The 27,497-nt window shown below is 41.0% G+C and overlaps 3 protein-coding genes across 8 annotated transcripts; 2 read left to right on the forward strand and 1 right to left on the reverse strand.

Moving 5' to 3' along the window:
• Positions 1–31: 31 nt before the first annotated feature.
• On the forward strand, positions 32–2,269 carry pmch (pro-melanin-concentrating hormone). Its single transcript, XM_034133271.1, has 3 exons — positions 32–313; positions 1,578–1,719; positions 2,077–2,269. Exons 1-3 carry the CDS (start codon positions 83–85, stop codon positions 2,124–2,126), a joined length of 423 nt encoding a protein of 140 aa, XP_033989162.1. The 5' UTR covers positions 32–82; the 3' UTR covers positions 2,127–2,269.
• Positions 2,242–15,737, reverse strand: parpbp (PARP1 binding protein). Its single transcript, XM_034133270.1, has 11 exons — positions 15,678–15,737; positions 15,204–15,359; positions 14,289–14,525; positions 14,082–14,186; positions 13,206–13,376; positions 12,915–13,069; positions 9,985–10,168; positions 9,696–9,877; positions 6,851–6,932; positions 3,675–3,861; positions 2,242–3,146 (listed from the first exon to the last, which is right to left on the reverse strand). The coding sequence occupies exons 2-11, from the start codon at positions 15,351–15,353 to the stop codon at positions 2,824–2,826; spliced, it is 1,776 nt and encodes a 591-aa protein (XP_033989161.1). The 5' UTR covers positions 15,354–15,359; positions 15,678–15,737; the 3' UTR covers positions 2,242–2,823.
• Positions 15,738–15,985: 248 nt separating this feature from the next.
• nup37 (nucleoporin 37) lies at positions 15,986–27,457 on the forward strand. 6 transcript variants are annotated; one of them, XM_034133560.1, is made up of 11 exons: positions 16,017–16,073; positions 16,391–16,433; positions 17,389–17,562; positions 17,647–17,768; positions 20,677–20,749; positions 20,991–21,085; positions 25,155–25,245; positions 26,388–26,569; positions 26,668–26,718; positions 27,067–27,160; positions 27,250–27,457. In XM_034133560.1, the coding sequence occupies exons 3-11, from the start codon at positions 17,407–17,409 to the stop codon at positions 27,361–27,363; spliced, it is 978 nt and encodes a 325-aa protein (XP_033989451.1). In that variant the 5' UTR covers positions 16,017–16,073; positions 16,391–16,433; positions 17,389–17,406; the 3' UTR covers positions 27,364–27,457. The 6 variants fall into 6 exon arrangements, with proteins under 6 accessions (XP_033989448.1, XP_033989451.1, XP_033989450.1 ...); XM_034133559.1 differs by having other exon boundaries at positions 16,028–16,073; positions 16,391–16,443; XM_034133561.1 differs by lacking the exon at positions 16,017–16,073 and adding an exon at positions 16,118–16,171.
• The last annotated feature ends 40 nt before the right edge of the window (positions 27,458–27,497 follow it).

The raw sequence follows: 27,497 nt of genomic DNA on the forward strand, positions 1-27,497 counted from the left end.
AGACGCCTGTGAGCCCAGTATCACCACTCGTCAGCTGAGAGAAGATCAGTCAAACAGAACAGAACTAAACCTTGTAGATACCATGATCTCTGTCTACTCTGTCCTGTACACTCTGGTGCTGTTCTCAGAGCTGAGCAGCCACTATGTCACTGTAGCAATGCCTGCAGCTAAAGTAGAAGACGGAGTGATGGAGCAGGATGGCCTCTTCCTGGAGGATGAGCCCGCCTTGGTTCCCGCTGCCTACAGACGGAACTTTGTGCTGGACACCAACAAGAGGGATGAAGACGGGCGTCCGAAAATCATCATCGTCTCCGTAAGTGTCACATCACAGAGCTTGATTTCAAGTTTGAGGTTGTTAACAAATAGCTTCTAACATAAAATACTGTACATTTTAAGATACACAATTCTAACAAGTTATCAACATAGAAATGCAACCTGGAAATGTTTTAACTCTAGTAAAGTATTAGTTTGCAGTTACAAAGCTAGCTTTCCAACCTTATCATTTATATTGCTAAGTAATTCCATTCTTTGAGTTGGTGTGTTTTAAGCAGATTTTCTCTTTGTTACCAAACACAACAAAAGAAAGATATTTTTATTATTTTAAAAGATACTCTTCGGAAATGTATCTAGAAAGCAGAATGGCTATGAGTGTTAAGCTGTTATCTTTATTAGTGGTTGATAAATCTCTACTAATGATTTCAACATGACTTTTGCTTTATGGATGGAGAAGTTGTCATTCTTTATTGTTGTGAGCATCTTGAATCAACCCTTATAATCCATTATTTCTACTTCAAATTAATCCAATCTAAATGTACCGGTTACCTGGCATACTATTGGTTAACTTATCCCAAATAAATGTACTGTATCTAGCTAGTCTCAGCTTGCACCCACCCACTGAACTCCACCAAAACAGTCATGCATCATAACTATTTGTGGAACGACATTTCTTTCCATAAACAACCACAGTAAACTGTAGTTCAAAAACAGAGAGCAGATTATCTCCATCCTCTGACTGAACATTTGACCCCTTTCAATGGGTCGCCATCCCCATGTCTACTGTTAAGTCAATATTTCATACACTGCTATAAAAAACTTTTACAGCAGCACTGGAAAACCGGTAAAGCTGAAAAAGGTCAAATGATCACAAGCCTATAAAGATTTATTGGAATGACAGTGGGAAGAATGATGATATATCTGTGTTCCCTCAAACGCTTGGCTGCGATGTGTTAAGAGTTTATCTGGCGGTTGTGTCTCCTGTGTGTCATGAACATGGTGGTTATCTCTGCGGTAATGGGGAACAGGCAGCCATGTTGGAGAGAACAAAGCCATCTGGGTGGAAGAAATGGTCCACTGTGATAAAATAAAAAACAGGGGAACACATTTCTTCCATTTGGGGTTCCTGTGGCTTGGATCAGCTGGGTTAAGGCAGATCCAACACCTGTGCTGCCTGCAAGTGAAAAGATAATCTTTAAAAGCTGTTGCTGCAACTGTGATGATCCAGAGTTCAGATCCTGCTGTGCGGAAATGTGTGTGGTCTTGAAGTGTCACATGTGATACTGATCAATGCTGTGTTTCAGGACATGGGGCTGAGAGGGCAGAGTATTCGTGGGCTGAACCCAGCCTTCGCCCGCAGCTTTCCTCTGCTCACAGACCGAAGCGTGAGTCGCACCCCCGCTGAGCACATTTTGAAAATTGACCGCCGAAACACTGACCTTGACAGTAAGTACCTGCCAAACCCATGATTGTGTATTATTGTGAAGATAAGATTTAGAAATGTTATACTCCTTCATATCTGCTTTGTCCAGAAATGTGCTTTTTAAAAAATATTTTACAATATCCCTATGGTAATTTGTATATCTATTTAAATTCACAAAATAAATGTACAATTATAAACCTATGTAAACATTTCTTAAAATTATATATTTTTTAATTAATTGTCTTTGAGAGATGGGGGTTGTTTCATTGGGTATTTTTTTATTCCACTATTTGTGGAATACATAAAATCAGGATCAAATGTCTTGATGTTCATATTAACTTTTGCTAAATGTTCTAACGTTCTTTATTTTTTACTTCTAGTTATGCGATGTATGATAGGAAGAGTGTACCGACCCTGCTGGGAAGCATAAAGGCTCCCCCCACCCCCCCGAGCTGCCCTCCTGCACTGAAAGTGCTGTACAATTTATTCCTTATATGTGTTACACTGAAATACATTCCCTTGTTGAAAATGAGAGCTCAAACATGTAAAACAAAATAAAAGTTTATTAAAAGTGAAAAGTCTGCATCTTATTTACATACTTGATTTTGCTGAGGAACAAGTTAAATAAACTGTACAACTAGTGATATAAATATTTCAAGTAGGACTTTTCTTGATGAAAGAAAATGTGCTGGCCAAGTTTCCAATGATCTGCTATCAACTGATAAACCCACATGTTTCACTGTTGAGTGGGTACATTAGTGAGGATACCATGATTTGCATAGTAAATCAATAGAAAATGAATGTGCCATGATTTTCTCAAACAAATGAAAAACTAACAGAATGTCTTAAAACTTTAAAATGATCTATATGCTAAATGCTACGGGTTGTCAGTTAGCTTAGCAAAGCTCTGCTCTATGCTATATTAGCGTAAAACCTGCTAGCTTCGAATTTAACATACCGTCATCTATCTTTGATCAAGTTAACAAACATTTTCCAAAAGGTATTCACTGAAACGACAGCTAACAGATCAACTGAGATTGAAAGTAATGATTAGTTGCAGCCTTAACTGGAACATTCACACACTGAATAACATTTAGCTGCATCATAAAATGATTAAAAATGATTCATTAGACCCTGAAGAAGCTTGTAAGCTTTCCCTGTCCAGCTATCAACTTCTTCTTACTCAAGGCCTTACTGACATTCTTGCCAGGCATTTTGACTGAGACAGCAGTGAGCTGCTTCTTCTCTGGGGGCTCGTTCTCCGACCCTTCATGTTGGTCTGAATCAACCTGCTTCCTCTTGTTGCCCTTTCCCTGCGCCTGAGTGCCAGTTTTCTTTTTAATGCCCGGGCCTGCAACTCTTTTTTGGGCATTTCCACTTCTTGGCCCAAGAACAGCCCCCTGCTGCACACCGCTCTGCTCCTTATTCAGGCATTCAGATGTAGACTTGGCTGGAAAGATTGAAACAAAGCAAAAGCAAGTGTGACAACCTGGTAGAGAAAAACCGGGGGAAATGCTGTGACGAATTTGCTGACGTTAGCCGCTAGTGGAGGCAGGCAGTGTGTTTATTCTGTGGAGCTGAAATGTAACATTTGTCATGTAACTCGATGGAGCTGAGCCTGAATTCCCATGGAACAAAAGACAGAAGGGGAAATGGGCAAAAAGTCTGTGAGTGTGTGTGTGTGCTTTTGGGTTTTTACTACAGTTGTGGGTGTGAGCAGGTTTTATAGAATGGGGATTCGTTTAATGGGTAATGGTAAGTACCAGTCCCAGGGTCGGGGCTGTGAAAGGTTCAAGGCTGGAGCTGAGAAGGCGTGCCCGGGCCTCCATCCAGCTGTGTGCGTCAGAGGAAACAGAAATCTATCCCAGCAGAAAGGGAATGCTGCACCGCTTGTGTTGACATTTTAAGCTTTTCTCAGCATGTAGTGGAGCACAGAAAGTAACTATAGGATTTGAAGAGTTTAAGCTTGAGTTTGTACCTTTGGTTTTGACCTCCACATCAGAGCTGCACTCCTCGTCCACAGGGGGGGTGTTTTTGGGTTTGGGTGCTGGGTGCACACAGGTGGGCATCTGGCTGCTGCTGGGGAACTCCAGCACACGGTTGAGTGGCAGTTCTTCATCCTTGTATGTGCATGCAAACTGGGATCGAATGACCCCCTCTTTGGGCTGGATGAACAGAAAGAAACTTGTTGATGTTTGAAACAAAAAAGCCCCCTTGAACACACTGCTATTTCAAGAATGTCTAAATAAATTAGATGGCAGGGGATCCCCAAAGCCCTTAAAAGTCATCCTCCAGGAACATTGAATATCTGTGCTATTGTCAACAGATTTCACCTAAAAACAGAAATGTAAAATGGTTGTTGATCAGTATAAATGACTCTGGACTTGTGGCCAAGTACATGGCCTTCAAATTATACTTTTATTTTGTTGGGGCAAAAACTATAAATATATGTTTTATTTTATGTGAGACTTTACAACTACAGTCCACACACAGTCTATTCAGGAAAAATAAATAAGAAATTATTTGAAAACCGTGATAATGCCGTTTTCAACCTCTAAAATATGGAGTTTCCTGTTTTTTCCCCTTTAATAATTTAAGAAAACTGGGCTGGAAATGTTTTGCTTCTTTTTTCTGAGACTCAACAATTAAAATATTACTCTAGGAAGTAATCATTAGTTATGAAAATATTTGTCAGTTGCCTTACTCACTGATAAAAGGGTTGACAGTTCATACACTAGCCCAGCATTACAGCACTTAAAACAGGACATTCTGTTTCTCCAATCTTATCACAATTACATGTCTGAGACAGTAGAGCAGCACCTCATTAAAAGCCTCTTTGGATAGCCTAGTTGGTTATAAGAAAGTGAATGATACCGAAGGCTACAATCCTGGCCCTGGGGCACGCAGATCCACAGCTTTACAACCACTGTTTGATCTACGCCTGCTTGGGATTATCACAATCCAAGGATTTCACCCTTCAGGCATACAGTGAACAAAGCTGGGTGGGTCCATAAAGCACAAAAGGGATCAAAGCCTTTGAGCCTTTCAAAAGAACTTCTTAAAAGGAGCACCTACAACAACAGCTACCCTAGGAACAAGGCACACTTTAATAGTGGAGCTAAAAATGTATGCTGCCCTGGTTGCATGCAAATAAAACATATCTGGAATGCCCCTGAAACAATGGGAGGGGACGGAAGAGTGAACACAGCCAAACTATGACTGACGGATAACGTCTAATCCAATTACAACAGGTGGGAGCTCAACATGGCACCATGTGGTCAGAGAGCCCTCGTTGGGGAGGAGATGCCTGTCCTGAAATAACCTCCGCAAACCGACTGACCCCACGCTGGAGACACCTGACCAACACATTCCTGATGTACTTCCAAAACAGGTGCAAGCTATTTCTGCAGCTTTGCTTCTTGACACGCAGGTATATGAAGTGAGAACAGGTGCACCATTACTATTATCACCATCAGAGACCGATACCAGATAATGGAATGGATATTTTCACAAACACCTTCACTGACGTCACAGAGGAGCAAAACAAATAGTTATGTCTGTGTTCGGATCGTCTGTGGCACAGAGACAAGGATTTGGAAAGGTTCCAAAAGCAGAAACTAAATCTGTCCATCTCTGTGTGTGCCAGTTGACGTCAGTGCATGATGAAACCGCTGGAGAAGTCTGGGATGAAGTTGTTCAGCAGACAACAGGAAACAATAACCTTTCAGGTTTTCCCATTGCTAGTCGAATTACGCGACTGATATGGCATCTTCAAAGTGAAATTGATGCAGAAAGCTTCCGCTCGCAGAGTTCAGGAAGCGGTGAGCTGCCCAGGGACCATTACAGCGCACTCAAACAGGAAGGCGGCCAGATTGTGGGGAGCTAAAATGACATCTGCTAGCGCAATCAAATAAAGGAGCCATTTCACAAAATGTGTTTAGCATACATGTTCAAAAGGAGTTCACATAGTGGAGCTGCTTTATTTCAAAAAGACCAGTCCTACCTTCAAATCTAAAGCAGGTCTTGTCAGTAGTTTTTTGGGTGACTCAGCAATTGTGGAGTGTATACAGTGGTGGAAATAAGAAGAAGCATGAAGGTCGATTGATTTGTTTTCCCTTTACAAAAACCTTGATTTAAATCCCTTAAAAAGCATTAACTAATTTAGAATTGTACATTTATAACATTGTGGGACATAAAATGAACTCCACTAAAACCTGGTGCCTACATTACCCATAATGCAAAGCCAATGCTTCCAGTGTTATGATAGTATCCACTTACATACAACCTTTTTCACATAGTCCGAACTGTATAGACTTTAATGTGCAAAACTTGTGTTTCCTTTAAAACCGAACAAAAAATTATAATATTCTTTTGTAGACAAACTATAATCATGTCAAACCAGTATATTTCAATACTGCAATTTTCTGTATTTTAGTTAATGTTATGCTTTTACTATAGGCATCAGTTTTGAAATGACAGCATCGGTCGACCTTTTAGTGGAATATTATACTTTTAAGTGGTAGCAGTACCTTAAAATGGTAACTAGGTAAATGTACCAAGTTACTTAAACCACTTAACTGTATGCAAAGAGTTGCAAGTGCTAAATCAATTCGGATTAAATGAATCCATTTACATAGATTGAATTGCTAAAACACATCAGTTAAGTTGGCCCACTGTTTTTGCAACCAAGGCTGCATAATCATAGTGACAGATTCTCTCACGCTGACCTCAAAAAATATCAATGAACAAAAACAGAACAGCTGAGCTTACAGCCAGGAGGGAAGAGGGAGATATTGATATCAGATATACAGTGTGTTATATTGTGCACTGTAAGCAAATGGACCAGAGCCGGAACAGGATAACTTATCATCATCAGGACTGGTTAATGGTTTGAATCCCCCACGAATAAGTCGTTTTATGCCACGGATTTAAACGGCACCCTCAAACCAACACTAAGAGCTAAAACACAGCTGTGCAAACGGGAACGGTGGAAGTCAGTTAAGATGTGAGCTTCAGCTAAGCAAATAAATAATATAATACCAGGGAGAAATTACAGGATGTAAAGACATTATTTTCAGTGTTTGTACATCTGATTCAATTTGTAGTAACTGATGGTTTGGATTTGGGGCTCTTGGATGAAGGGGCCCATGTTACCTTGGGTTTGAGCAGGTCTAGCCGGCTCTGGACTCGGTTCTTAAGAGGCTCTGGAGAGCTTCCAGATGACAATTCAGGGGATCTGAGGGGCAAAGACAAGAGGTTTATGAGTTAGAAAGTGATATGGTCCTAAAAACTGTTCTGTTTTCATTTCAGCTTCACATAGTCATATTTCTAACAGGTAAAAATATGTTTTCCTTTGCGTCAGACTGAGCTGATTTGCAACAAATTGGACATCAGCCATTAAATGTCATGCGCTTCCAACATAATGTAGAGCCCCCCCCCCACCACCACCAACCACAGTGGCTATTCATACTATTATTTTTATTTCAGATGTTTGACCAGAGAAATTGTTCCAGTGTGGTGTGGGAGGATTTTCCTCCATATGGTTTCAGTGGAGCGTTGTACAGACTCATGTTGGTCTAATGGCTGTTTCAGGGGCTTTCCCACTCCGAGTGACTCCTGTGGTAGTAAAAATAGTCTAATCCAATTTACAGCTCTGTGTCTTTTTCCTAGTAAAATAATTACTGAATTGTTGTTGAAGACCTATTGAAATTCACCGTCTATGGTGTACAGACTGGTGCTTAAATTAAATGTATGTAGGAAAGTGCTCTCAGTAGATTGCAGAGGAGGCCGCAAGTGAGGTATCAAACTGTTGATACAATGGGTTTTTCATAAATTGTGAATCACTGAGTGCATCAGGTTTATTGGTCTAGTAGTATAATATTAAAGGTCACCTATTATGCAAAATATTCTGCATTCACTTTTTCATGTCTTTTATACATAAACATGTGTCCCCTCTGTGTAACGAGATTCTGAAAGTTTCTGGAACAAAGACCCCCTCTCTTTTTGTCCAGATCCATCTATATAAAAACCTGTCTAAAAATTAGCTGATCACATTTTGGCCACTTTGTGATGTCATAATGTTTTTTTGGCTTGTGTAACCATTAGCCAATAACCAACCAAAGTAACACCCGCCCACCTTATCACCTGAATCTCCTCCTAGAGCACCATTGTGTTTTTTTTTAACCAAATATCTCTCAGAGGGGCGTGGGCAGAGGTGGGAGTAAGTCATACATGTGCAAGTCATGAGCAAGTCTCAAGTCTTAACCTACAAGTCTCAAGCAAGTCCCAAATCACTGTGGTCAGAGTCAAGCAAGTCAAGTCATTGCTCAGATCAAGCAAGTCACAAGTCAAGTCATACGAAATTCTGATGAATAACCCCAGTTTCCGCATTTAGATCAGTTAAAATATTGTGGTTATGAAAAGTTTAGTTTTATTTTCAACATAAACAGCAATGGAGAGTGGGGCGCTGAAATGATAACCCTATAAGTTCTAAAAGGGCTCTAAAGTGATAACAGGAGTACAACACAAATATTTTACATCAACATGTTAAGCCTCCTGCCCTGGCTCCCCTTCAGCAGGGTCACAGCATTTCTCCATGGTCTGTCTAAGGTGCTCCCATATGACACTGTCTCATTGTTTTCCTAACTGTGTCTGTGCTAAAGAAATATTGCATCAAAGCCAATACAACGGAATAGTGTATGTACCAGTGCGCATGATATGTGTGTGTGTGTGTGTGTGTGCAGACAGTGCGACATTAAGATTAAACTAATTTCTTTCATTTGGGAACACCCACATATGGAGTTGGCCAGATGTGTGTAAATTACTGTTCATGGTAATTTGAAAACAAATGCCGTTGACGGACACACACAAACACACCGAACACACACACAGAGCAGAGCTGAGCAGAGCACAAACACATCATGCGCCTTAGTGACCGGACATCTCCTTCATAAAACGAGTAATAGGGGGATTAATCGGTTCGATGTGTGTAGAGGTGTGTGTGGTTAACACGTAGCAGCCTGTGGTCGCTCTTTAGCTGTTCTAATGAAAGTAAACACAGTGAAGGCGTTGCGTAAAAGGCACAGCTCTTTGCGCATTGGTGCTGCACTTCTCAGAGGCGGAGTTACGCGTCCCGCTGCCTCCTGGTGCTGTAGCGATTTCATGAAGTGAATGAGAGTCCGAGTTCGAAATATATCTAAAATAATGTATGCACTGCCATTTCCCAACAGTTGTCTCCTGTGCGCTCCACTTCCTACTTAGCGCTCCGGTAACTTTCTCGTGCGAACGAGATACATTATCTTTTTTCATTGCCCTTTAGGGGCTCCGTACAATACAAAAACAAATGCAAATATTTAATTTTAAAAAGTGAAGTCCTTTCGAGTCATCTGTCTCAAGTCAAGTCTCAAGTCATGAATACCAAGTCAAAGTCAAGTCAAGTCTTTTATCAATGTTAGTCAAGCAAGTCTCAAGTCCAAATATATGCGACTCGAGTCTGACTCGAGTCAAGTCATGTGACTCGAGTCCCCCACCTCTGCCTGATACTGCAACACTTTTCCCAGACTGGGTTTAATTCCACCTTCGGGTCGATATCACATGACTTGACTCGAGTCTGACTCGAGTCAAGTCATGTGACTCGAGTCCCCCACCTCTGGGCGTGGCTCCTTATTTTCATCTAAAGTAACAGACAGAGAATCAGCACTTTTGAAACAGGGCTGAAACAGAGGGGTTTATGGGATGCTTCAAAGATCTGTTTGGCGTTTCAGCCAAACACTTCAGAGACACGTTTTGTATATAACTGAGAACTATAACCATATTGATGACAAAGAGTATAATAGGGGACCTTTAAAGATTAGCTGTTGACAGACAGAGGGATACACATGATCAAACAAACTTTCCCCAGGATCACAGCTTGTGGGAACAACTATAACCAAAGAACATGCTCCCATTCAAAAATACAAAGGGGCATGTCTCAGTTTCTACTGCATGTGTTTGCGCCAACCTGAACAAGTTGAGGATGCAGGTCCCCTCTGCCCCACTGAGGACGGGCTGGTCCTCAGACAGCAGGTCCGCCTTGTTCTGAGACGGGGGAGCCAGGGCCTCTTCATCCAGCAGAGCCAGCAGCACCTTCACAGTGTCCCGACCTCCGTACGCAGTGCAGTGATTGACTGTGTGCGCCTTTGGCTGAAGAGGAAGAACAACACAACCACAATCAGTACACTGTTGGAGAAGATGAAGTGGGTTTTATACAATTGTATGGATTCCAAAAACGAGCAGAGGTTATGCATTACCCTGGCAGGGCTTATCCCAGTCCCGCTTCCTTTAGCAATCTGTTTCTGGATCTGATATAGCTGGCAAATCCTCTCCTTCAGCTCCTTTGTCGTCTCCTCAGACACAGCATACACTGCATCTCCACTGCTGCGTCCCTTCACCAGCACCGCCCTGATGGCAGCCACCAGCCGGGCTCCACACACACTGAGAATAAAAACAATGAGAGTCAAAATATACAGGGAGTATTGTTTGGCAGGTCGAGACAAAAACCTACCTTTGTTTTGAAAAGAAATAGATTCCTCTGCAGTACACACATACAGGTTTTCATCTGGATGGAATTAATAGTGTTCAAGAGTTCAGCCAATATTTGCCAACATGAATAACTCTCTCCTAAAACTGAAAACACAGAAGAGCCAGGCCTTCCTCTGAATGCCTTAAAACGATATACTGCAGCTTCACTTCCAATTAATCAGACACCGACTTAAAGATTTCAGAGTAATTGTTTCAGTGGTAACATCCAGTAATCCTTTTTTTTTCTCTGTGACTCTGCTTTGCCAATGTTAACAGTTACTGTATGAGGCAGAAAATGTGCTTCAAATCCCTGTTAAAGTCACACTGGGCACAGTCACTGCGCTCTGTGATGGACTGTCTAGCAGACATATTCCAGGATTTTCCTCTTTATAGTTTTCAGAGATTTTCGCCCATGCTCGCACACTGTGGGTGCTCCAAAAAGCATAGACACATATCACTTCTTAACTTTTCTAACAGGCACGTGCTTTAAAGCATGCCAGAAGATCTACGTTTTGGAACAATTACAAAATAGCAGAAGGCACATACATCTACCACTTATTAAAATGTGTATTTTTTCAGAAATTCTGGAAAGTGGTTCCCAAGGAATCAATGACAGTGAACATCTCACCTGCATAGAGCATTCTAGGCATAGATAATCCCAAAATATTCCTGAAAATCTATATCATCTAAACTGCATTTAGGTGTTTTTTTCTCTCCAAATCCTGCATTACGTACATTTCTGTTTAGTATTCTCATTATCTGTTTCACCTCTCAAATCTGTTCTGTAATCCTGCCGATGTTTAATCAAATAAAATTAAAAAAATGCAGGGGGAGAGAAAAAAGGAAAAATATGCTAGAAGAGTTTGTAGTAAGGTGTAGAGGCGGTGGTCCCACCCTGACCCAGCTCTGATGAGAGTGAGCGGGGCTCAGTAACAGAATCATTTGGGAAAACAGATGTTCGGTGAACAAGGGGCCCTGAACTCTCCATAGAAGGTGTTTGTATGAGGAAATACAGTACTCCACTGAGAGCGTCAAGGCACTGCCTGTTGAAAGACACATGTTGGCCGAGTTCACCCGTGCCTCATCAGCCTGCATGAACTGAAAACCCTCAGAAGAGCAGCGTGAGTCGAATCCACTGCTACACAAACATCACAATGTGTTGAAGATAACGTGGCTACTGGGCCTGCTACAAAGGGAGCCTTTAACAGATTCACCTCGATTCAAGCCTCACATGACTAAACGACAGAATCACTCCTGATAACCGCTTTTGTTGTGGCGCCAAATGCTTTGACATCGAAATATAATCTGCAATGGTGTGGAGAGTGATCTGTGGAGCTCCTTCTGAAATGAATTATCATCAAACCTTGAGCTCTAAACGGGGAACAAGTTATTTAAACAGAGACCGGCTTTGATGTGGAAAAGATGAACATGCTTTAGCAATCCAAAGGGTTATCATGAGAGATGGGAGTCATTACAGGGATTTGAAGGAAATAATAAAGAGCTGAACAGATTGATTTAATGATCACAGCTGTGATTCTCGTGCAAAAGTGTCATCCAGGCTGTAAACATTCCTACTAGTAGTAGCAGCAGGGCCCCCCCACACACACAACAGAATTGAATTCTATTCAAAATAATTGTATTGACCCACCTGCTAGGAAATATAATGTAACCTGTACTTGAATTGCAGGAAGAAGTAAGCATTTCAAAGAACATTCCTCTTAAGCTGCTGCCAGAAAACATGCTCAACTTTTCTTGGAATCTCAGTATTCCCCTTATCAGGTCAGGCTGATTTCTCTGGAAATGGAATATGTGTATATTAGACTATTAGAATCCAATAAAGTAACGACAGCAACTTAGGCAAACTGCTAAGAATTCACAAACACAGACTGTAGTTCAGTTAGACTCAATCCCACATAGACTGTTCTGCTGCTCGAAATACTCCCAAGAGCAACAGATGTACATTAATCGGCGGCTGAAAATAGTCAGTTTGAGTAGATTTTAATAAAAAGTGACCAAGAAATCCTGAAAGAAACCCTGTTGTACTCATGATCGGGGACCACTCTCAGAGATTCCAGGAACGTATTGTCGGGCCAAGCAATAGCCACATAACCACTCGTAAAACAGTCAAATGACGTTTTTACATATTTGTTTTTGGACGTGACGAACAAACATTATTTACGTATTATTATAAGAGCTTTGAAGGTGCTGGTAGGTGGAATTGTTAATGCCCTTGGACAGAGCCAGGCTTTTTAAAAATATTTGATTTAATTGAAAGATTGAAAACCACTGAAGATTATAAACCACAATATAGTCATTTGTTTGAAATTCTGAGTATCTGAGTGGACCACAGACAAGAAGATTGAACGAATAGTCCATGACGGTCGCTTGTTGAAGCATGAGGATCAGTTCACCAGAACAAACCCAATGAGTTTTCCTAGAACTTTCCATGCCCTGTGGCTATCAAGAATTGCTGCCTAATCTGGTTTGTATATAAAACAAGATACTTTAAAACACTGTAGAACCACAGATACAAATTCAATGGAGAACTTCTCTGCCTTCCAACATTAACAGCCAATTTCTGTCACAAGGCGGGAGTCATTTCTTTGAAAGCATCAGCAAGACAGGGAGCTACTGGAAGTGGATTAGGCGTATTGTGTACCTTGGGTCGGGTATCTCCCCGAGTAATTCTTCCAGGTTGTCTAGAAACTGAACAAAGTCAGACAGGCCTTTGACATGTTTCCTCAGTGGGTCAGACTCAGCTGGAGCGTAGCCTCTGCCTCCGAGCTGGATGATCCTCACAAAAGATGTCACAGCCTAAAGAAAACGTGAAAAAGACCCAAATGTTCAGCCAGAGAGAATTACTCCAATTTAAGCGTCATGACTTTGGTTTCAAGTGATGTCAAGTGTGAATACATCATCGCTTAACATGCTGAGTGTGGGTGTTTCTTACCAAGAAGAGAGAGGTGCTGTTGTTTTGTGCAGCATGCTTGACGTCGGTAAATGCCTGACGTTCGAGAGCACGACTGGGGACGTCCAGGGTTAGCGCCAAGGCCATGTCATTCTTCACGTTCACAAGCAAACTCAGATAGGAGCAGAACACCCTTCTCACTGCAATTTTCACCTATTGAAAATGAAGATAGAAAGCATCATTAACATTTTTTGTTCGAAAACTCAACAATTTAGGGAAATATATCTTGAAATTTGGCCATTCTGCCTTAAGATACAGTAGCGCCAGGCTAGCTGTTTAGCCTGTTTCCAGTCATGGGAAACAGGCTAAACTAAAGCATATCCAATATTTATGGAAGACAAGTCCAGTTTGTGTTTATAAACTACCTACAATGGACAGTGGCTTTACTGCCTGAGTAAAAGCACTAAACACAGCAGCTGACAGCCCATATTAAGCTCCAAAAATTACATCACTTGAGTTAGTGTGCAGCAGCAAGCCTCCTCTAAAGACTCATAAATACACAAGTGACAGAAGAAGTGGAGCAAAGACACTCAGTTACAGAAGCTCTTGTCCAGCCCGACATTGTGTTGTTTTAAACATCTGCCTGGTAATTGAATTCACATTGCACTGTTAAATCAAAGTGATATGATATAGAGTCCCTGTCAATAAGAGCATGCTAGCTTCCAGGCAGAAATTAAGTACGCTGAATACTTGGAAAGTACATTGGGAAAGTCAATGCATGGATTTTTGGCAGGTGGAGAAAAAGCATTTTATTTCACTGAGAAAATGTTGTATGAGTGGAAAGAGGTGTTTTTCGTATGGTGGTTTATGGAATAAGTTGCACCTTTTATAAGTGTGTGAAAGTAGGACTGGGCCTACCTGTGAGCAGCAGGGTCTGATTTTACTAGACGGTGTTGACGGCACTGCAGAGTCTGGAAACTCCAAGACCTCCTCGTTGTTCGATAAGAACTCAAACAGCTGAATCTTTACAAAAGAACAAAAAAAGTAATTAAAAAGATAAATTGATCTCTTACTCGGTAGCTAATGTCATCATCCAAAGTTAACATCAGTTTGATTTCTGCTCACCGGGCTCACAGGCTCCTCTGGGTCCGAGTCATCTAATCTCAGCTGTTTGTACATGGAGAGGATATCAATCAGGTCCACCGTGTTGGAGCGCTTCAGGAAGGATTCATATGCCTCCAGGATGAGATCATAGTTCTCCATGCGTGCAGAGTTGGGGGGTGGCAGGTGAAGTTTGTCTAACAGTAAGTGTTTCCAGGCCATCAGGACATCACTCAGAGCCACTTTGAACTCTCGGCCGTGCTGTCACAGGAAGAGAGAAAACAGTGAAAGCAGCAGCCATAATTACTGACGGCCTGGATCCAATCAGTTCAAAAGCACAAGGGCCGTCTCCAGCCGTCCAAAAATGGGTCATGAGCGTACTCAGCCGGAAACCTGTGGTAATGTCATCTGTTATAGACGTGATGACAGTCCGCCTGATGGTTCAATTGAATCATGCCATGATGATGATTATAATGTGAGCTGGGCTCCTACAGCTTTGTTTTAGGGCCAGATAACTTACAGCAAGAATACCGACTGTTTTATTCCTGTTATATTTCAAATGTTATTTCATTTGATGGTTCACATCCCTGCATGTGGTGTAAGCCTCACCTCAAAACAAAGAGATCCTTCACATTGCTTAATGCTAAATAAGTCCATATAAGATTATCAGTAGCCACACTGCAAGAAGAGACCAGTTTATACTGTGTATAGTTCATGCACTTGCACCATTTAATATAATGTGCTCTCGTGCTGTTGGATAATGCTGACCTTTATTTCCTGTCTTTCCCTACATGATCATATTTGCATTTAAGACCATTTTAATGTGTGTGAGTAAATTGTTTGTCTACATGCGTGTACTTTCTGGCCACACATTTCTCATTAAGGGTTGAATAAGGCATTTAAGCAACAATTCAATTAGAGAGATTCTGATTCTGTTACCTGCTTGTTAACTTCTGCCATTGCCAGCTGGAGTATCATGAGCATGCCATCAGCTCCATGAATGGTGGTCCTCTCAGAGTGTAAAACCCTTTGGCCCTCTCTCCTGAACACTTTAACCATCACCTTCAGACGCTCTCCAAGGGCCTCCATTTTCTCCTTAAACAACAGTAACGGAAAATACTCATCAAAACGTGCCTAAAAAACGATGCAACAAATATAGTGAATTGCCAATTAATGTTACTCTCCTACATGTTTGAATTAACCAGGTTTTACTACATAAAAGCCGACTATGACCCAAAACAAATGTATTTTCTTTTTAATTCAAAGGTAAACCTGCATATTCGTTGGCCTCGGTGGCATAATGTTATCGATTCAATCGATGCATTCCAAAATAAAAATCACAATATGTAACAACAGTATCATATGTTTATGGCTTTAAAACATGAAATACAATGTTAATTTAATGGTTCGAACCTCTGATATTGTAGATTTCCCCGAGAACACACGTCCGCAACAAGAAGCAGTGTTTTGAATTTTTAAACTGCCGATGACGTTTTTAGCCGCTTGACCAATCAGTTTTAAGTAAGCAACAAAAGGTTAGGTCGACCAGATAAAGTTTTTCTACTGCGTTGTTTCTTAATAAATATGTGGTAGATTATAAATAAAGAATAATTAAATGGAAAACATGTACTTTATAGCTCACCTACGCAAATATATTGCACCACAATTTAGATATTTTCATTTAAGCTTTGCAAAATCTCCCTTCACATTTCTATTCATTGGAACATTCCATGTCGTACCCGGAAACAGCTTGAAAACATGTCAAACGCGCGCACCGTTTGATTTGAAGAAATTATTGAAAATAAAGTGGTAAGGTTTATCAGTCTTTTAATGTATTCTGAACCGGAATATGCTATCTTAACCTAGACGTAACTAGTAAGCTGTTAGTCGGAGTGTTACATTAAAAAGTGGGTAATATAAGCCTGTTTATTGCTAATTGCTAGCTAGCTGTTCACTTGAAACATTAGTTATCTGTCACGTTTTAGCTCTTTAGCCGGTGTCGCAGTACCGTTATGTGTAGCGTTAGTACAAAGTACACTGAAGCTACACCGTTTATGTAGCTCACATAAAATAACGTTACATTTTAGCTAGCTTTCCTTACACCAAATTACCTTTTTTACTTATAGCAACCGGCCAGCCTCATTGTGGACGTAACGTTGCCGGTCTCTGGTTTGTTCTGGTAATATCTACATCTGAGTTAAACATGTCTAATGTCACTGCTTTGTGGGTTTGAATTTGTTTTGCAGAATTTAATGGTGGCCGATATACCTTAGTAACAATACCCACCAGCTAGCGTATGGATGCCTCGAGTCTATATACAATATATTAAACGTAAATATTATAATTAGGTCTGGTCTGACAACAATCATTGCATTCGTATTTTATGAGGGTACTGCTCCTCAGACATTTAGGAACTATTTAATGTTTGACAGCTGTAAGTAATAACATTTTTGAATGACCTAAAGAATAAAGGCACTATATCACATTAAAGCAACATCAGTGGCCTAATTCTGGCACAGATATTAAAGGAATGACTGCCTTGATAACATGGCGTGGCAAAGTTTATGACAGTTGTCAAAGCTATATTATTCCCTGATATAGTAGTAGTTATTTCAGTCTACATTAGCTCGGAATAATTCATATTTTGTTTATTAATCAGAATCAGAATTCCTTTATTCGTCCTGCAAAGGGGAAATGTACATTGTTACAGCAAAGTTTAGATACATGTGAAGAAAATAGAACACTATTATATGAAAAGGCATGCACATAGTATTTAAAATAGAAAATAATTACAATTCACAGAAGTACACATTCAAGTAGATTGTAACCGAGTAGTGGCATTATTTATTAAATACAAATAAGTGTTGAACTGTAGAGTGCTGTATATGACAAGTGTGTATATTACATTAGTACAATTATTACTGCACATAGTTATGTAAAGATTCCTGTTACAGTAATGGGAGGAATGACTAGAAGTAGCACTAGTTATACATTTAAAAAAAATATTAGCAGAACATTGGTGACGAATTTAACAGATGTTGCTTTTTTTGCAGTGTTGAATAGAATTTGTTTGCTGATCATTAGACAAACGATTCTCTGTTTTCTTTGTTCTGATTTTTTACAGTTGAAGCCAGTTTGCAGGATGCAGGAGGATTCTAGCCGCACTCCCAGTTACACTGTGACATGCGAGGACTATGTTCATGTGGTTGAATTCAGTCCTTTCAGCTCTGGTACATCTGCCTCTCTCCTGGCTTACGGTGGGAACCAATATGTGGTTGTGGGCACCTGCCTATTCCAGGTTAGAGACACAGCCTCAATCATCCTGGTTTACCAAAAGTAATGCACAGTATATTATATTCTGAATACACACTTGTTCCCACAGGAGGAGGATATGGACATTGAGGGAGTTGAATTCAATGTTCTTCGAGCTTTCCATCATGAATTACGTGTCGATGCTCTCGCCTGGAGCCCAGAGTCCCGGCTAGACAGAATACCCACTATCAGGTATGGCTTCTTTTTTCCAGCACCTGTTGGTGTGTGGATAAGATGTCCCTACCAAGTTACATGGTGCAGGACAATGGTTAAAGATTTTGGAGCTGTGTAAATTGTTGCAACATCAAAATTGCAATGCATGAACATTATAATGATGCATTGAAGAAAATGCAAACATTTAAAAACATGTCACTGCTTGACAGAAAATTATACTTATACTGGCAACTGCGCTCATGACTAATCTTGAATACAGTCTTGTCCATGCTAAATTAATCTGCTACTCCTTAGTGGCTAGACTCATTTAGTGCACAACAAGGAAAGCAAGTTGACAGATTTTCAGCTTCACAGCTGTTCCCAACAAAGCTTACCACACCTCCTTTTCAATCCTTTCTTTTTTTTTTAGCATTTAGCATTACCATAAAACAGTTATTGAACCTTGATGCGGCATATTTGACTCTCAGATTGTTTTCCATACATATGCATCAGTGAGGGGTTACATTTCTTGCTCACATTTTACATGTTGACAGATAGAACTAGAGATTAAACCACCAACCCTACTTATGATGGACTTGCCCCTCTACCGGCTAAATTGTTCATTTATTATGTAAAGTGGTGCTGACAAATTGTCATTATTCAGGTCAAGTTAAATAAAACTGTATTAGCACAACTGGCTTTTAACATAAGACTGTGTTCATGGTGGGACATCAGCAGCTCTAGAGCCTCTTGTAATGTAAGAGGTCATCATAACCTTTATTAGGACTAGGAAGTGAAAAGCCATACTTCACTCCCACATCAGAAAGCTGACATCTATGTCTTTAACACAACAGAATAATTATTCACGAACACTCGTCCATTGACCAGAACAAGAGGCAGTTGTGGAGAAAGCACAGCAGCCGTTGTGTGAAAGTAGTCATCACCGCCTCTCACTGTCATGCTGCAGCTGCCAGGATGTGAGCCAAGTTATTTCAGGTGGCCGGTTGGACAGGAGGGAAGTAGCCTAACTGTAGATTGTTAGAAAGCAAGAGTTTCCTCCTAATTGGAGCAGTGGATGGGAAGGTTCCACGATCCCCCCGGAGGTGTTTAGGCTTTCTGTAATTGAAAAGGAAAGGCAGCGATAATTCCTGGCCTTCTGTGGTTTACTCCACACGGCCCTCCAGCCAGCACTGTGACGTGCGCACATGTTATTGCGCTGATGACTGCCCGCTCAGGTTCCATCCCGCCTTTCGATCTGCACGTAGCTGTGCCTTCCAGGAAAAGTACAACGTTCTCACGGCCGGCCTCAAGCAGGGGCCCAAAGAGTGAGAGAGATGAGGGGAGGGGGCTTTAGCTGCCAACATCCACCACAGCAGCTTAAAATGGGAATATGTGAAGAATAATGAATCCTACAAAGACCAGACACACACCACATATTAATTATCTTCCTCCAAATATTCATTGTACGCAGCACAAAACCTCATGTAATTTCAGCATTTATTCTGCAATCTACAGGCATGCATTGTCACATCTGACAAATAAAGCCCACCATTGTGCACTAAATATACCAATTTAATGCTTGTTAGAGAATAAAAAACCTGCTGTGGCATGGCCGATCGCATAGACAAACAGTCGGCCCCATCTGACAAGCTACAGCCTTATTTAATTACATGTTGGACTCATGTTGTGTCTGCACAGCAACTGACCTATCACAATTTTCCTTAGAGCAGATTTTCTCACCATACAATGGAAAATCAAGCTAACAAGGAGTGAAGAAGAGTTGTTTTGGAAAAAAAGTGTTACATTTGCTATTTGGAAGTATTTTGGTTTAAAAAAAGATGGTGTGGAACAACGTCAGGGAATTTTTATGTCAGAAAAGGAACGTCTATGATATCTTAAAAAGTGAAGTAGCATCAGTTGGGTCAAACCCAATCTTATGTGTGCTTTTACTCACAGAAATAGACCAGCTGTTTCTCCTGTTTCTATTCTTTATGCTAAGCTAACCGGCTGTTAACTGTAGCTTCAGATACAAGGGTGGCAACAATATTCTCATCGTTCTCTTGGCAAAAGATAAGAAGATATTTATTCTTCTCACAACTGAAGAAGTTCCCCAAAGAGTTTGTATTTACTTTATGTTGCCAGGTCTCTTTGTTGATGTGTGCTTTGTGGTGACATCACCTCGGAAAGAATACACTCTCATCTTTGTCTTCTGTTAAAACAATAACACTGCTCAACAAAAGCAAAGCTGAACTGGTACTGGTATTTAATTTTACAAGCATGTTGGAGATCAATAAAGAAAATTGCTTTGACATTTAAGTAAAAAAAAAAAAGAAAAGCCAAAAACAACCAGAATTTGTTCCATGCTTTTCTCCAAAGTACAACACTAATTTGTAGGGTTAGAAGGCCTATCCTAATATAATCTAATCTACTGTAGCAGTAATGCCCCGAAGCACGTTAAGGGTGTTTGTAGTGACATCATGCCAAATCCATCTGTGCCTGCGACTGAAAATGTGTGAACCGCTGTCTGTTTATTCTGGTGATATGTGTGTGTTTTTCTTGTCATAAGTGAGTTAGTGTAATTGTGTGAATAATTGCAGGCACTGGTGTACACTACGATGATTAGAGGGAAAGTCCTCTGCCTGGCTCCGCACAGGTTTTTCAACAGAGACCTGCGTAAATGCCGTGAGGAATCTTGTTTTTCTCCGTGTTTATCTTAGCTTGCAATTAGAATCTCCCTGGCAGCGTTTCTACTGATCGCTGTCCAAGTTTCTACCACACACACACACCGACACTCATCCAGAGGTGTCAGTCTAGGCGGTCGCAGGCATTCATGTAGGAAGAGATGTCATCTGTCATTGTGTCCATACAGTCTGACTCCGTTTTGATGTTATCCTTTTGTTTGTTTTCACATTCTCCCTTTCTCTTTCCTCTTCCTCTCTCTTTGTAGATTTTGCACTGCTGCAGCTGACAGAAAGCTACGCCTGCTGACTTCTGATCTTCAGGATAGGCATGAAGTCAAGGTAGTGCAACATCTGGAGCACATTGGCCAGAACTGCGCTTGTCAGTTGGCATCAAAGTCTCTCTACTTAGCTCTGACATTTTGCACTTAGTGATACAGGAAATGTAGCCGTGCACATAGAAAGCGTAGCTGTAGCCTGTGTAGTAATCACAACTTTCCTATAAATGCTAATTTATTTAACTGTGTATTGATCATGCCTTTTCTGTTTGGTTTACATTTTGTTTTTCTGTGCTGTTTCCTAGGTAATGGAGGGCCACACCGGCTACATTAACCATTTGGTGTTCGAGCCCACAGAGGGGAAACAAATTGCTTCCGTCAGTGATGACCACACTTGCAGGTCCAAAATGTTTTATTTCCATGTGTGTGTGTGGGTGTGTGTGTTCCCAGCTTCTGATTTTCAGCTCTGTTCTCTGTTAATGGTGCAGAAACTCCTGACGGTGTTTCCACAGTGAAACATGATGCTAAGCACAACATGCTACGGTGTGACTTTGCGTAAGCACAGAGCTGCTTTGTAGCTTTTCTAGCTAATTGGTTAAATATGGAAATCCAATTAGCTGCAGAAAAATGTTCCTCTCTAACGGGGGGCCTATAACAGGGGCCCCACATTTTCCTTTTAAATGAATGCTAGAGGAGGGGAAAAAGTGTGTCAGTAACCAGGGTCAGCTCAGGGACACCAACCCCCCCCCCCCCCCCCCAGTACCTCTACTGCACCATGCAAAGCTGTGCTGCAGTGCTGGGCCCTGCTTTCATATTGTTCATGTACAGTAAGAACAGTCCTGACTTTGTTAAGTAATTTATTTCAACATCACTCTCATACAGCCCATGTGGCCTTTTCATAAACAATAATAGCATCCACGACCACATGAAGCGGTGACCCTCTGACAGCCACATCAGGCCCTCTGAGTCTCCTCCACTCCCGTCCACTCTCCTCTTCCCCTTCCTCCGCTGACCGGCCAGAGAAAACAGGAGTGTGCTCCATCTGCTGAAAGATTTAAATTCTGTCATGTTGAGAAAATATGGGACGCCAGAGGAAGACAGAGGCGGAACAAGGGATAGATCAAGTTAACAGGAGAGGACCTTCTAGTCAGCCCACACAAACGAGAGGAGGAAGCTGGTCCTGCAGAAAGGGAGGGGGGGGGTAGTTTGCCTGCATGTATATGCTGCTGACCTCTCCATCACTCTGTTAGGTTTGGCAGCGGCGCCTCTACTATAAGTTTGCTTAGCTTTGTCATCACTGTCCCCTGTAGTTGTGGGAACTTGGCTGTAGCCAACATGCAACCTGACGCTGCAGCATCTAGGTGGGGAAGCAGACTTCCCCCCCCCCCCCCTCAGGGGAGTTCGGTTCATGTAGTCTCAACATCTCAGAGTATCAGTGCAGATGCAGCTGGAGAGTCTGTGGGGAAATGTGCCACCTAGGGATCACCAGGGGACACTGCAGGATCCCTGAGGGGATTTGAGGTTGAGTGAGTTTGCAGATGAACTGAGGACACGGCACACATGCTGCATTATGTATATGGTTTTAAGTATTTTGTTCTGTTCTCAGTGATAATCTGTCGCTTTTCTTGATCCCTTATGTTGTGCAATTGAAAGAAATTACAACAGCTTGATATCTCATCCATGCTTCCAATGTGTCTTCCATCCCTTCTTGGACTGAAGTACCCCTCATGAACTCAAGTACTCTGTCCTCAGTGGTGGAAAAAAATATTCAGAACCTTTCCTTAAGTAAATGTAATAACACCACACTGAAACAATACTATGAGTTAAAGTCCTTCATTCAAAACCTTACTTCAGTATTAAAGTTGTCAGCCAAACGAAGTAGAGTAAAAAGTCCAATCATTTTCTCTAAGCTAACAAAAGTATATATGAAAGGTAAGGGAAAAACAAATACTAGATGTACTTAGTTACCTGCCCTTCATTAACACTACCCTTGATACACATATTTAAAAACAGATTATTGACTGGATGTTATTAAATATGACTAGTTATAAAAACATAGATATTTTAACAACATTTTTCATACAATGAATATGTCATTAATGGTTGATGTTGGTGTGGTAAAAGCTGGATGTTTTAGCCATTATTTATATATTTGTAGCTATGTCAAGCATTTTCCTTAGCTTTTAGCCATCTGTTTAAACTGTAATCATCAAACTGTTAATCATATGAATGTGTTTATCTTCCTCCTTTAAGCACTACTTTGTAGGATTAAGGGAGATGTATTAGCCCAAAGGGAATATAATATGCATCACTATATTTAAGTTATTAATCACCTTGTTTGTTTATTCGCTTAGACTGAGCCCTTCAAATACACTTTGTTAGAGATGACTGCTCTATCCCGTTGCCTAAACTTGATCACTGACCTTGCCAGGTGTGTTGGTGAAAACAAGCCACCCCAATAAATATGTCAAATGATTTATTTCACTCTTTCAACAGTAGAAGTTTGGCATTTTCTTAAAACTGAGGATGTTAGACTGTCAAACTCAAATGTCGAGCAGGTCCAGTTTTAAAAGATGCTGATGCAAACATCCACCCTGCGAGGCACTGTGATGGGATTATATTGTTTGCCTCTTCCAGTTCGCTCCCTCCAGAGAGTCACCTCCGATTATTTACTCGGCTCTCTACGATAAATCAGATCCTGCAGTGCTAACGGCATTTCCCGTTTCCTCCACTTATGGGAAACATTGACAAACCGTAACGCTGTTTTCTCACTGAGATAACACAATACAGGACTTCAGATGTCCTTTTCAACTCTGTTGTACATGGACGCGGAGTGTTATTGCTTGATGTAGTGTTATGCAATTACGCAGTGTTTTATCAGAAGCGGTCATGCGTGTTTTTCGTGTCTCATGTCTTTCACCTCGTTTGGCGGAGGTTATGTTTTTGTGGGGGGCCGGGGCTCTCCGTTTGAAGGGCAGAGTGGTCAACCACAGTTTGGCCGATGGTGGTGTAGCGTGCAATTGAGCTCTGCTTGGCCTCTGGGTTTGAAAGAATAGGGTTTAGTCCTTGTTTTGCTGGTGTGGTCTGGGGCTTTTTCTCCTTTTTTCCTGCTCAGTCTCACTTATGGAGCCTCTGGCTGAGTCTGCACACGGGCAGAGAAAAGACTCGCAGAGTTCCACGGGGCTCTGTCCTGCTGCAGGGAGATGAGACAGGAAAAGTTGAGTGTTTACTGAGCTCTTCATCTGAGACGGGGCATATCCTCCTCTACACCGCACCACTGAGGACATCAATCTCTCTAACAACACATTTGACATTTAGATAATCTTTGGGGGTACATTTTGGGCTTTATTAAATAATGTTTCTTGCATGATCTCATCAGTCAGCGGCTTCCTGAGCTTCTCAAGCGTTTGTTTAATATTCCCAGAAACACTTGCAGCCCCCCCACCCCTGTGGCCTCGTCCCCACCTTTTCTTCTCATTCAGATGTGGTCTCAGGACCCAGTGTTCCCTCCATCCAGCTGATTCATTACATCCGTGGTCTTTCTCAGCTGCTTTTGCTATCATGGGTCTTATTTAGATCTACTATTATTTAAATTACGACTGGTCATATTCCTCACACAAGCCTTAAATCTTGGTTTGGTTTAGAAGCCCCCTTTATTTGCACAAAGCTTTTCAACTTTTCTCCGCTGATCTTCCTTAACTGACGTCCATCCTGCTGCCCTCTATGTTCTCACAGAAATTGAATGGCAGCCGGCCGCCCACAGCGAAACATTTTCTGTAATGTGAGTGGAGCGTAACGTCGACTCAGGCAAGGGTGATGTTCCCCCTCCTGCCCCATGCTATCATAGCTCAATGTAATGTGAAGCTGGCTTTTTTCCTGAAAGAGGATTCCAGCATTAGTCTGTCTGTCTTCACAGATCTGAGGGAAAAAGCCCCTTTTCCCTGAAAAACCATGAAATACCTTGTAGATGACTGGCATGCAACAAGCAAGCGTCAGATTATATCTGCTGGATCAAGGCTGGATGTGTTACATTTAGGCCGTTTGGACTATGTTATTTTGTTTCAAACTCCACCAAAAATGAAACCTTGGGAATAGGTGAACACTTCTCAGTTATTCTGTGAGCCTCCCAGGGTGGCTGCAACACTGATGCTATTTTTGGAAGTGCTTTAAAACCCCATCTTTGTTGTTAATTAAGAGCTAGTGGATTTTGTTTTAGATTTTTTGCCAAGAGCGGTTCACACTTCAAGTCTAATCAATCCGGGACAATACTAATGAGAACTGATTTAAAAAACCAACATGTAGTTCTCAGGTCTTTGTGAAGCTGGTAACAAACTGTACTTTTAAAGAATGCTCACTCTTTCAGTTTGAATACAATTGTTGTGCTAATATAATGTCAGTAACAGTTCACTCGAAGCATACTAGGTCATACAATTGTATATGTATTTTAATGCTCATCTTTATCTCTACAGGGTGTGGGACCTGGATGGAAATGAAAGCACGACTCTCAGACTTCGCTCCCCTGGCATCAGTGTGTGCTGGCACCCAGAAGAAGCCTTTAAGGTAAGAGGGCTTTGCTTCAGAAACATGCTCGTATTCTGAGGTCAAACTTTTGAACTGCAGAATTTATTCAGACAGATCAGGTGTCAACTAAGGTGAACTGTGACTTGTGAAAAATGCAATGTAGGTGTCTCAGTGTCTAAAGCTAGGTGACTATTAGAAGAGAGGTCCGGTGATTTGGCCTTCCTAGATTCGTTTTGACTAGGCATCCTCATTCAGGCATCATTCATTTTGTGACTGGTCAAACGAGCACAGTTAAGATTCTGATCAAACATAAAATGTAAATTACTCTGTGAAATGTCCTCTAATGCAATATTGATTTGTAGACGCTTTCCATAAGGCTCAAAATAAACTAGCAATCAATGTTTAAAGCACAATGAAATCCAGGAAATTAGATTATATGTTTGATAAGGTTGTTGATTTCACTTCCTTTATCAACATTTAGCATCTCTTGCTTTGTCTGAAGGCAAAAGCCTGCTTTGCATTTACATGACATGTTGTTTATTTTTGGCTTTTATCCAAAGTGACTAAAATACCCAAGTTCGGGATTAAGTATCTTGCCCAAGGACGCTACTTCATGTCAACGACAAGGGCTGAGAATCGAACCAGTTCTCTGATTGGTAGAAGCCCATTTTGCCTGCCGCCATTCAAAATAAATCAGAATCAGAAACAGGTTTATTGCCAAGTAGGTTAACACATAGGAATTTGTCTTGGTGTTATTGGTGCATACATAAACATACATACATAAAAAAACTATTTTAAGAGAACTATAATATCATTAAAATATAGCAATATTTACATTGAATATGGATGGAATATAGGTATACCTGTACAAATTGAAATAAAATAGAATACAAATTAGATATGTGCAGTAACAATGTGAAAGGGCAAGATTATTAAAACAGTTAACTATAAACTTAGTTATTTGTGTCTTGTATTTTGAAAATCTATGAGAAGTGACACAGGTATATGTTTAATTCAAAATGATAATGTATTATGTCTTTCATATTGCACATTATTTCCTGTAAATCAAAATCTTCTAATGACTGTAGTCCAGACAGAGCTGTAATGGATGCTGGGGATTCACCCACAGCAGAAACATGAACTATAATGATTGTTTAATTGACCCGTCTGTTTTGCTCCAGTTAATGGTGGCAGAGAAGAAGGGAACTATTCGCTTCTATGACCTGGTTACCCAGCAGGCCATTCTGTCCCTGGACTGTGGTCAGTCCCCACTCATGTCCGCAGACTGGTGCCTCACAAACACCATCAAAGTGGGGGCTGTGGCCGGCAACGACTGGCTCATCTGGGACATAACTCGCTCCAGGTAACTAGGGGAATGTGGGAAATATGATGATGAATTGGTTTAGTTATGGTGCACTATAGGATGAGATGTGCTTTAAACATTGTTTTTACTCTTTGCAGTTACCCCCAGGAAAAACGACCAGCTCACATAGATAAAGCAAGGTTATTCAAGTAAGAAACATTTATTTCTTCTCTATTTTTTAACTGTTGTAAGGCTTTCTTTTTGCTTTTTTCATCCATTTTCACCAAGTAACATATTCTTTCAACTGATTTCCCCAGTGTTTTATAGGCTCATGCATACATTCTTGACAAATTATGAGCACATAGGTGTTCTTAGCGGTAACTATTTGTCACTTACTGGAAAAAGATTTTAAAAAGTCCCTCCTGGCCTACTCTGATAAGATAACACATATTCATATGGGTTTGTTTTTATGTACAAACATTTCAAGTAAAATTCCAAACGTTTGATTTAGTTGTCATGTGTGATGACATTTAAAGACATGTTTTACCCGTCCTTAGGTGGTCTCGAGCCAATCAAAACCTCTTTGCCACCACTGGATGTCCGGGAAAGATCTGTAGTCAATTATTTATCCACCATCTTGGTCACCCGCAGGTGAGCAATAGGCTTTTTACTGTTATGATCACTTGTTTTTACTGTTCTTCACAGCTCCAATCTCATGTCACAAACTGATCTCGTTTCAGCCGGTTACTATTGGATCTGCCACAGTGGGATCGGGCCTCAGCTGGCACCGCACGCTCCCGCTCTGCGTGATCGGCAGCGACAGGAAACTCTGCTTTTGGATGACTGAAATGTAGACATCTGTACTGCACCTTCCATGTTAGATAACCCAACTATGTCCAACTAAGTGTTTTCTATTCTGTTCAATAAACTAAATATTTTTTCCTAGTATCTACAGAGTTTGTATGGAATTTAATGGATTGGCTGCAAG

This window comes from Trematomus bernacchii, unplaced genomic scaffold, assembly GCF_902827165.1.
Source record: "Trematomus bernacchii unplaced genomic scaffold, fTreBer1.1, whole genome shotgun sequence".
NCBI classification, from domain to species: domain Eukaryota; kingdom Metazoa; phylum Chordata; class Actinopteri; order Perciformes; family Nototheniidae; genus Trematomus; species Trematomus bernacchii.

Bases quoted from the DNA above. Each gene is read 5' to 3' on its own strand.
- pmch (XM_034133271.1), top strand. From the start codon at position 83: ATGATCTCTGTCTACTCTGTCCTGTACACTCTGGTGCTGTTCTCAGAG. The intron at 314-1,577 runs GTAAGTGTCACA...GCTGTGTTTCAG, and splicing joins CGAAAATCATCATCGTCTCC to GACATGGGGCTGAGAGGGCA. The intron at 1,720-2,076 runs GTAAGTACCTGC...TTTTACTTCTAG, and splicing joins CCGAAACACTGACCTTGACA to TTATGCGATGTATGATAGGA.
- nup37 (XM_034133557.1), top strand. From the start codon at position 17,407: ATGCAGGAGGATTCTAGCCGCACTCCCAGTTACACTGTGACATGCGAG. The intron at 17,563-17,646 runs GTTAGAGACACA...TTGTTCCCACAG, and splicing joins TGGGCACCTGCCTATTCCAG to GAGGAGGATATGGACATTGA. The intron at 26,570-26,667 runs GTAACTAGGGGA...TACTCTTTGCAG, and splicing joins TGGGACATAACTCGCTCCAG to TTACCCCCAGGAAAAACGAC.
- parpbp (XM_034133270.1), bottom strand. From the start codon at position 15,353: ATGGAGGCCCTTGGAGAGCGTCTGAAGGTGATGGTTAAAGTGTTCAGG. The intron at 13,377-14,081 runs GTAGGCCCAGTC...CATTTTCAATAG, and splicing joins TCAGACCCTGCTGCTCACAG to GTGAAAATTGCAGTGAGAAG. The intron at 3,862-6,850 runs GTAACATGGGCC...CTGTTCATCCAG, and splicing joins TAGACCTGCTCAAACCCAAG to CCCAAAGAGGGGGTCATTCG.